Here is a 10,871-nt window from a genome sequence, read left to right as displayed (position 1 = left end):
ATCACATCTCTGCCTGCTCTACCAGATTTCTGTTAATTACAATTCAACAGACAAGTATTTGGGAGCTTTTTGTATGAGAGGCATTGTTTAATAGGCACAGCTTATAGAATATCTGGAGTAGATTGTAACTCTGCAGTATGACTGAGTACAGGTGTTACTGGACAGGGCTTCTCAGGGAACATCTACTTTCCCCCTGAAGAACTTGTGGCTCCAGAACCTGGCTTCTTTCTCCCTCCTTCACTGTGGGGTTAGGACTGGGCAAGGGTGTCTGATATACCTGCAGCCTGCACTCACCACACTCACTCAACAGAAAGCCATAAGGACCGAATCATAAACTTTAATTTGAACACATTACAGGAGAATTTAATAATTGATTCAAAGTACAAAAATAATTGCAAAATTCTTTTCCCATGTGCAAGTAATCTTTGCTCCAGGCTATAAATAGTGTATGGATGCTGTGAACCGTACATATTATACTACACTCCTGTGCTGGAACCCCCCCCCCCATCACTTCCTGTGAGGAAACAAGCCAGGTGATGCTTTTCTGCAGTCACAGGAGCCTTCCAGAGACATTTTGGAAGCAGTTAGCTTTAAGACCAGAATTGGAGGGTGCCAACTAAGCTGGTCTTTGTGCTTTTTGTTTCAATTCTATTGATTTAAAAACTAGTAAAAAAAGAAAATTCTGGCAATTTGGGGAATACCTTATTCTTTCACTCAATAGGTAGCTTACTAGTAGGAAGAAGGCAGAATGTTAAATTCACCAAAAGTTTATTTAAAAGTAAACTGCCGTCAATGACAAAGCTTTTTTTTTTTTTTTTTTTTTTTAGCAGAGGGCAGGTGAAAACAATAGTGGGAAATGGAAGAGAAATAATCCTTGCCAAAATGACTTTAGACTTCTACCTGCTTGTTTCCCACGGCAGGTTTCCTGATATTTTAAGTGAGGTAAGTCAGCATCATGAGGATTCTAAAGGTGAGAGAGAGAAAGCTCTACTCAGGCGTCACCCATCTAGTACCTTAGCTGCCGAGGACTATTTGTTAAAAAAAAAAAAAACTGGACTAATAATGATGAAGAAAGAGAGAAGCTGCGGTCTATGAAAGAGAATGTGATTCCCTCCACCCCCCGAAATCAGTTATTTGGGTTGGTTAGTTTTGATTTGTGCTCTGAACTGATTAGATCTGTGTTAAGAAGGGGAAAGTGACTGTCTTCGTCTTCCTGAATTGGTGGTAAAAGCCTCTTGCAACTGTCCAAAGGACAAAGGCCATGTGTGGTCACCAGTCTTCTCTGCCCCTCCTAGTGGAACAACTGACGCAGTGCTTACAGGAGGTCTCTGCCTTCAGTCCTTTAAGGAGTCAGGACTTTCAGTTTGCAAGCTGGATCAGGCTGGCTCTCTGCTTTCTACACCCATGCCACTGGGGACCTGAGACCCCAGGAAAAAGTAGCTGGTGCAGAAACAAAAGTTCAGTACATAAAAAAATATAAGTGTTTTTTGAAACTAGGTTGTGGGGCCTCAGAATGCTCAGCTGTGTAACAAATGTATGTTTTAAGAGTTCAAATATGTGGGGTGAGGATATGACCTGGCACAGAGCATCTAGCCATGAGGAGTTCCCTCAAAGGGCCTATCCAACCCCCACTCTCACATCATTGCCTTAAAAATGATCTCCATGCATGGAGGTATGTATAATCTTTGTGGCACTACTTTCAGAAGATTAACAAGCCAGTCAAAGGAAAACAAAAACAAAACACGTTACCTGCCTTTTTGCTGAAATTCTGATGGAGATGTGAATCCAGAGGGTTCGTATACTTTGCTTCCTAGACACCTTACTAGATGAGCCACCTGGATGGTTTTCACAGTTTGAGAAATGTTTGAAGAGGGCAATATTCACATGACTCCAAAGTAACATGTTGCTAGCATCAAGAATTCAGTTACTGAAAGAGTCAGCCTATTCTTAGAATCTTTATAAGCTCTGCTTTCCCCAAGGTGAGATATGCATGATAAAAGCCTTTTATGGAATCCCCCAGTGAGATGGGACAGTGGACAGAGATGGCTTGCAATAAGATTAGATAGAATGGTAGTGATTCTTGAGCATGAAAGGCATTTGTTATTGCCGTGACAAGAAAAATCCAAGGAACGCCAATACTTAGAAAAAAAACTATGCTGTTTTTAAAGCTGATAAATGACAGGAAAATACTCGGGATATTTCTGGAAGGAAGGCACCAGACAAGTCCAAAGTCTTATTGCTAGTTGATCACACAGGGGCCACGGCATGCACTGTGCCGAGCATGGAGAGCAAGCCTTTGAGGCTTGAAGAGCGAGGAAGAAAAATATCAGTGAAACAGTCGTGCATCTTCCAGCACACCAGGTGGGAGAAGTGATTCCCAACCTCTGTCACAGGGCGAGGGCTTCCTGGGAACTCGGGCTGCTTTAGATAGGCACTCTGTTCTCCTTGGCCCATTTCTTCATGATCCGGATGATGTACTCTACTTGCGTGTTACCTGTGCTTCTCAGTAAATGGAGTACTTCTCGGAGTGACTCTCTGGGGGAAACGTTTGAAAGGACGGTGTTTCAACAACAAATTGACAAATAAGGTAAACTCAGAGCGATTTTTTGTTTACTTCTAGTAGAACATTTAAAACATGTATTTTATTTATGTATTCATAAATTGGATAGAGACAGAGAAAATCTGAGATAGAAGCGGGGAGACAGGGAGAGAGAAAGAAAGCCACTGCAGCCCTGCTTAAACACTTGTGAAGCTTCCCCCCTGTAGGTGGGGACTGGGGGCTTTAACCTGAGTCACTGCGCATGGTAGTGTGTGCACTTAACTGGGTGCGCCACCAACTGGCCCCTCTAGAACTTTTTTTTTTTTAAGAAAGGAGACATTAAAAAAACCATAGAATAAGAGGGGTACAATTCCACACAATTCCCATAACCCGATCTCCATATCCCATCCCCTCCCTGATAGCCTTCCCATTCTCTATCTCTCTGGGAGTATGGATCCAGGGTCGTTGTGGGTTGCAGAGGGTGGAAGGTCTGGCTTCCATAATTGCTTCCCTGCTGAACATGGGCGTTGACTGGTCGGTCCATACTCCCAGTCTGCCTCTCTCCTTCCCTAGTAGGGTGGGGCTCCCTGGACAGACGACCCCATCAATGTGTACTGGAGCTCTACTTTTTTTTTTTTTTAATACTTATTTATTCCCTTTGTTGCCCTTGTTGTTTATTGTTGTAGTCATTGTTGGATAGGACAGAGAGAGGTGGAGAGAGGAGGGGAAGACAGGGAGAGAGAAAGATAGACACCTGCAGACCTGCTGCACCGCTTGTTAAGTGACTCCCCTGCAGGTGGGGAGCCGGGGGCTTGAACCGGGATCCTTAAGCTGGTCCTTGTACTTAGCGCCAAGTGTGCTTAACCCGCTGCACTACCGCTTGACTCCCTAGAGCTTTTTTAATCTACTCTTTCTCCTAGATACTCATGAACTCATGAAAACTCTCTAGTCTTCTAGAGAGTGAAATGAGAATTCTGTGAAATCCCTTTCACAAGCCCAAGTTTTTCTTGCTTTCTTATACCACAGATACATACCGTGAATCTTGTTGTCCTCTCTAATATGGCACACACACTTGCATTTCTATGCTTGTCCTTCAGAGTAGAATATACTTATCCTGTCTTATTCATACACAGAGTAGAAAGTATACATCAAGGAGCTATATTCCAAAAGCTGGACTCAAATTCTAGATCTGTACACGGTCACCTTGTCTAAGTCTCAGGGTTCTCCTTTATTTAAGGTGGCAATCTCTGCCACATTTGTAAAATTTTACCAAGTCAGAGGAATGGGCAATTTCTTCAGCAAAAAGGATGGACTTGGGCGGGTGCTGGCACACCTGTAGAGTGCACACACATTGTCATGTGTAAGTCTCTGGTCCCCACCTGTAGAGGGGAAGTTTGACCAGTGATAAGGCAGTGCTGTAGATGTCTCTCCTCATCTCTGTCTTTCCCTCTCTATGGCTCTCATCCTCTATCAAACACTAAATAAAATGAAAGACAATATATTAATAACTATGAGAAAAGGGACATTAAGGACCGAGATTTGACAAATGTCCAGTATTTATGTCTTAAGTAATTTACACCTATCTAAAAGTCACATTTAAAAATTTTTTGTCAATTTTTGCTGTATATTTATTTATTTATTTTTAACTTTATTTAATTTCTTTATTGGGGGGTTATAGGTTTACAGTCGACAGTAAAATACAATAGCTTGAACATGTGTAACGTTTCTCAGTTTTCCATATAACAATTCAACCCCCACTAGGTCCACCTCTGCCATCTGACCTCTCCCCCCACCCAGAGTTAAAAGCCACATTTTAAGTAAAATACACTCAAATTTCCCTGTTACCTGATTACATCTATAGCTTCCTGTTCACTGATTTTCTCTCCTAGGAGCTCTCTTATTATATTTTCCTATATTTTCTGTCTTCCCCCAAACAACTTCTTATATCTAAGCAATTTTTTTTAAGCTTTTATCTAGGACTGGAAATTGATGCAAGGCAGAAAGCAACTTTTGATAGGTTATTTGTTATAAATAATTTACTGATAAAATGATTATATATTATACTCATATGTCAGTAATAAGTACATTTTATACAGTTACTTTTGGAAAACTGAAGCTATTTTGAAACACTTAAAATTTTGTTATAAATGGAGCTGTAATTCACTTTAGTATCTGTGACCTAATGTCCCAGTATATTTCCTGGACTATGAGAAAGCAAAAGAATAAAAAAAGGGAATGATCTTTTGTCTTTTTAGGAATTAAAAAAAAAACTTCATTTAATTATTAGATAGAGACAGCTGGAACTCGAGAGTGAAGGGGGTGACGAAGAGTGAGAAAGACAGAGAGACACTTGCAACACTGCTTCACCATTCGCAAAGCTTTCCCCTGTAGGTGGGGACTGGAGGCTTAAACGCTGGTCCTTAAGTGTTGTAACAAGTGCACTCAACCAGGTGTGTTATCACCTTGCCCCCCCAAAAGGGACTTATCTAACCACATCCATTCTACTCCAAATTCTTTGAGACTTAAGCTAAAAGGTATAAGAAAAAGCTAATAGGTAAATGAGACAGGAGAGGCTGAAAGTGATACTGCTTATATATATAAAGGCAATTCATTTTAAAGCCAAATGTATATCTTGCTCTGATATTTGAGAGCTGTAATACACTCACTGTAATAGCATCTACTATTTAGAATGACCTGATTCTACAAAATAAAAATTTCTGAGGGCTGGGTGATGTTGCATCTGGTTGAGTGCACGTTACAAAAATTTCTGGAGGAATAAAGTGATGTATATGTCAGCCTTTTATTTACTACTCTAAAACATCTAGATAATTCTGAGTTTTTGGAAAAAGATATCAATCACAAAAGCAATTATTTCCCCCTGAAAAGCAGCCAATCACTAGAGTTTGCCTCTTCACTGTTTACTTACTTGGGTTCTCTCCCGGCTAAGATCATTTGGAAGATGCCGACGCAGGCACCCCTCTTGCCTTCCCAATATTCGGGGTTGGGATCCAGTCTCTCTAGGACATCAAATGCTTTGGCTGAAAAGTAAAACTGGCCCATCTGAATAAAAGAAAGTACTGTGGTAATGTCTGAAGACAAAAGACTGCATAGCATGAAACTCAACATAGATACCAGGAACAGGAACTGTGTAGGACAGACGCATGGAAAATGACAACACTTTAATAAACTGAGCCCTCCTCAGCTCTGGCTTACAGTGGCACTGGGGATTGAGCCTGGGATCTCAGAGCCTCAGGCATGGAGTCTTTTGTAGAACCATTATGCTGTCTCCTCAGCCCATGTCAATACTATCAGTGAGCAAATTAGATCAATTTTAATTCCCTGTTAAAAAAAGAAGAAAACTCACAGTTTGTGTGCACTGGTTCAGGTTAAATTGTCTTACCTTTTAAAAAAAATAAATTATCTTACCTTCATTCAATCTTCAACATTTTTTTTTTCTACGTAAAGTCAGGCAATGTGGGAATCAACACGTTTTCCCTTTCTTTCATTAGTTAAACCTTTTTTTTTTTTTTAAAGATTTTATTTATTAATAGGGAAGATAGGAGGAGAGAGAAAGAACCAGACATCACTCTGGCACATGTGCTACCGGGGACTGAACTCAGAACCTCATGCTTGAGAGTCCAAAGCTTTATCACTGCGCCACCTCCTGGACCACCATTAGTTAAGTCTTATCTGAAGTAGGCATGTACTCTGTTGATGGCTATCCTGTCGTTGCTCACTTTACATTACTCTGATCATGTACAACCTCAGTGTCTTTTCTTCATCTTGTCCCCGAATTCTCAGAATACCTAGATGTATACTGACAAAACCAACATTTTCCCCTCCTGTCTTTTTTTATTTGATAGGACTGAGAGAAACTGAAAGGGGAGGGTGAGGTAGAAAGGGAGGAGAGACACCTGGAGTACTGCTTCACCACTTATGAAGCTTCCTGCTAGCTTTTGGGGATGAGGGGCTTGAACCTGGGTCCTTGTACACAGTGATGTGTGTGCTAAATTGGGTGCATGACTACCCAGCCCCAACACTATGTCTTTTTTTTTCTTAATGTTTTATTTATAAAAAGGAAACACTGACTAAACCATAGGATAAGAGGGGTACAACTTCACACAATCCCCAACACCAGAACTCTATATCCCATCCCCTCCCCTGATAGCTTTTCTATTCTTTAACCCTCTGAAAGTATGGACCCAAGGTCATTGTGGGATGCAGAAGGTTGAAGGTCTGGTTTCTGTAATTGCTTCCCCACTGAACATGGATGTTGACAGGTCGATTCATATTCCCAGCCTGTCTCTCTCTTTCCCTAGTGGGGAAGGGCTATGAGGAAGCGGAGCTCCAGGACACATTGGTGGGGTTGTCTGTCCAGGAAGTCAGGTTGGCATCATGCTAGCATCTGGAACCCTATCCAGAGAATCCCCGATCACAAGCTACTGCTTGTTGGAGCTCATGCCAGCCGCTGCTTCCAAGTCGCCATCTTCTTCTTCTTTTTTTTCCTCCAGGGTTATTGCTGGGCTCAGTGCCTGCACCATGAATCCACCGCTCCTGGAGGCCATTTTTTCCCCCTTTTGTTGCCCTTGTTGTTGTAGCCTCGTTGTGGTTATTATTATTGCCATTGTTTATGTTGTTCATTGTTGGATAGGACAGTGAGAAATGGAGAGAGGAGGGGAAGACAGAGACGGGGAGGGGAAGATAGACACCTGCAGACCTGCTTCACCGCCTGTGAAGCGACTCCCCTGCAGGTGGGGGCCGGGGGCTCGAACTGGGATCCTTACACCAGTCCTTGCGCTTTGCACCACATATGCTTAACCCACTTTTCCACCGCCCAACCACCCCCCCTTTTTTTTTCCAGAGCACTGCTCTGGGATTAAACCTGGCATCTTGGAGCCTCAGGCATAATAGTCTCTTTGCATAACCATTATGCTCTCTAACCCCACCCAACACTGTATCTTTTAAATGCTTCATTCATTCTGATATCTTCCCAAATATACTGCACATTTCCTTGGGCTCTTTTTTTAAAAAAAAATTATTATTTATTTTCCCTTTTGTTGCCCTTGTTTTGTTGTTGTAGTTACTGATGTCATCGTTGTTGGGTAGGACAGACAGAAATCGAGAGAGGAGGGGAAGACAGAGAGAGGGAGAGAAAGACAGACACCTGCAGACCTGCTTCACCGCCTGTGAAGCGACTCCCCTGCAGGTGGGGAACTGGGGGCTTGAAGTGGGATCTTTACTCCAGCCGGTCCTTGTGCTTTGTGCCAAGTGTGCTTCACCCACTGCGCTACCTTCCAACTCCCTTCCTTGGGCTCTGAAAGAATGCTGAATACCTCAACACTGAATACCTCAGCATGCTTCACTTCAGACTGTGACCAGAGACGTCAGGCATGGAATGTCAGCCCTTCAGCCTCATTACTTGGATGAGACTTTCCTTTCATAGGATTCTCTAATTCCATTCCAGGTGGTTCACTTCCTAACAAAGTCCCAAAACCTAGATACAGACCAGGTCCCATGAGATAGAGCATGTGTTCACATGTATCCATAAATTAGGGCAAAATATATACCTGACAGAAAAAGTGCACAATAGTCTGCAGTGAGTCAGTATAAAGTTAGTAATGAAATAGTGTCTACTTAGACTTAGATACCCTCCTCACCTACTTCCTACTACACTTCCCTCACTTATTCCAAAGCTAACTTTATCAAAGCAAGGACTGCAAAAGCTGAGTAAGGGCAAGAGACTGGCATACTTTAATGATGACTCTTTAGTCACTATCTGGCCACCCCATCAGCTGGGGCCCTATTCGGGGAGTCCTGAGATTCCCACACAGACACTGTTACAGGCCATCTCTATCAGGAACACAAAATAGACTCCTTTGTGGGCTTCCCATAAGACCTTGCCCTCAACTTGGATCAACAACAGTAGAGAATGTTCCATCCTCTGAAGGGAGGATGGACAACATACTCTATGCTACACCTGAGGAAGATGGGTCAATATTGGGGCATCTTGGAATGTTCCTACTGATGACCACAGAATGTGAGCTCAGATATACAGGGATGCAGAGGTCACATAGGCTCCTGAGCTGAATATGGGCCCCAGATCACATCAAATTGATGGGATTTACAGTCAACAATATCTATATACCTTTCCCATATTAGGGAACTACTCTCTTGCTTGATCCAGCTTTCTGGTCCTTTTTCCAGCCATGATATCATCTCCCTAGACAATAACTTGGGTCCACCTGCATTTCAGATTTCAGGCTCAGGAGAAAACAAAATAAAACAAAACAAAAAACAAGTGGTCTGGGAGGTGGTACAGTGATAAAGCTTTGGATTGTCAAGCATGAGGTCCTGAATTGGATCCCTAGCAGCACATGTGCCAGAGTGATGTCTGGTTCTTTTTCTCTCCTCCTATCTTTCTCATAAATAAAATCTTAAAACAAAAAACAAACTAGTATAGCCACAGGCCCTTTGGAATATAACTAAAATATGCCTACTAGCTATCTACAAAACAGAGACGACCCCCCCCCCCCAACTCTTCATCTGAACTATTCTAGCCTTTAAGTCCATGACTGGTCAACAATTTGTTTGGCTTTATATGTTAACTCTCTTTTCAGCCAACAGGTTCCAGATGCTAGCACGATGCCAACCTGATTTCCCTGGACAGACAACCCCACCAATATGTCCTGGAGCTCCGCTTCCCCAGAGCCCTGTTCCACTAGGGAAAGAGAGAGACATGCTGGGAGTATGGATCAACCTGTCAATGCCCATGTTCAGCAGGGAAGTAATTACAGAAGCCAGACCTTCAACCTTCTGCATCCCACAGTGACCTTGGGTCCATACTCCCAGAAGGTTAAAGAATAGGAAAGCTATCAAGGGAGGGGATGCGATACAGAGTTCTGGTGGTGAGAATTATGTGAAGCTGTACCCTATGGTATCCTATGGTTTTGTATCCTATGGTTTTGACAATGTTTCACACACACACACACACACACACACACACACACACACACACACACACCAGAATACCATTCCATTTTGCTCAAGTGAGTTTTTCTGGTTGACAGTCAATCAAAATTCTGTAGTGTTGGTGGCCTGGCAGTGACACACCTGGTTAAGAACATATATCACCATGTGCAAAGATCTGGGTTCTAGTCCCTGGTCCTCACCTGCAGGGGGTACAGTTCTTGAGTGGGGAAGGAGGTCTGCAGATGTCTGTCTTTTCTCTCTCCCTCTCTCTCTTTCCCTCTCAATTTCTCTCTGTCCTAGCAAATAAAGTAGAAAGAAAAAATTGGAAAAAATGGCCAGGAGCAGTGGTGGATTTGTAATGCCAATACCGAGCCTCAGTGATGACCTTGGTGGCAATAAGATAAATATATACTGTATATATTTATATATAAAATTATAAATAGCTATTTATATATATTTATAATATATAATTATAAATAGATTTCTGGCTATTTATAATTAAAGGAGCAAACCTTAGGGAAAGGGTGGCCACATGGTGTGTTTCTGACTGCAGTGTTTCTCTCTGAAAAATATGTTTATCATCTTCCACAAGCTGTCCTTCAGTGATGGGCTCCTTACATAATCTGTTTAATTTGTTATTGAAAAACTTTTTATTTATAAAAAGGAAACACTGACAAAAACCATAGGACAAGAGGGGTACAACTCCACACAGTTCCCACCACCAGAACTCCATATCCCATCCCCTCCCCTGATAGCTTTTCTATTCTAACCCTCTGGGAGTATGGACCCAGGGTCAACTTTTTCAAGTGTACTTAAACTTCTCTCTCTTCTTTTTTCTCCTCTTCTTTCTTCTCTCTCTGTCTTTCTTTCTTTTTTTTTTTTGGCAGAGCACTACTGAGTTCTGGCTTATGGTGGTGCAGCAGGATTGAGGCTGGGACTTTGGAGTCTCAGGTATGAGAGTCTCTTTGCCTAACCATTATGCTATCTACCCCACCCTTCATATCTCACTCTTTCTCTCCCTCCTTCCCTCTCTCTCTTCTTCTTTCCTTCCTTTTTAATAACTGTTTATTTTTTTCTTCTTGACCCAAGTTTTAATAACTGTTTATTTTTTTCTTTTTGACCCAAGGGTTATAACTGGGGCTCAGTGAAGCAGTAATGCAGGTGTCTCTTTGTCTCTCTTCCTTTCTATCTCTCCCTCCTGTCTCAATTTCTTTCTGTCCTTTCAAATTAATTTTAAAAAATTGATGCCAGGGGTTGGGCAGTAGCACAATGGGTTAAGCCCACATGGCACAAAGTGCAAGAACTGGCATTAGGATCCCAGTTCAATCCCCCGGCTCCCCACCTGCAGGGGAGTTGCTTCACA

General features: G+C 42.3%; 1 protein-coding gene across 1 annotated transcript in view; it reads right to left on the bottom strand.

Annotated features, from left to right (window-relative positions):
• Window positions 1-321: 321 nt before the first annotated feature.
• Window positions 322-10,871, bottom strand: part of IFT56 (intraflagellar transport 56) — a 64,777-nt gene continuing 54,227 nt past the window's right edge. Inside the window, exons 17-18 of the mRNA XM_060196656.1 lie at window positions 5,466-5,599; window positions 322-2,535 (exon numbers count right to left, since the gene is read on the bottom strand). Of these exons, the coding sequence (XP_060052639.1) occupies window positions 2,424-2,535; window positions 5,466-5,599 (246 nt within the window). The 3' untranslated portion in view covers window positions 322-2,423. The remainder of the gene's footprint in view (window positions 2,536-5,465; window positions 5,600-10,871) is intronic.

Source organism: Erinaceus europaeus, chromosome 8 (assembly GCF_950295315.1).
Source record: "Erinaceus europaeus chromosome 8, mEriEur2.1, whole genome shotgun sequence".
Lineage (NCBI taxonomy): Eukaryota > Metazoa > Chordata > Mammalia > Eulipotyphla > Erinaceidae > Erinaceus > Erinaceus europaeus.
The sequence above is the reverse complement of the archived record's forward strand: the minus strand, read 5'-3'. Positions and strand labels throughout refer to the sequence as shown.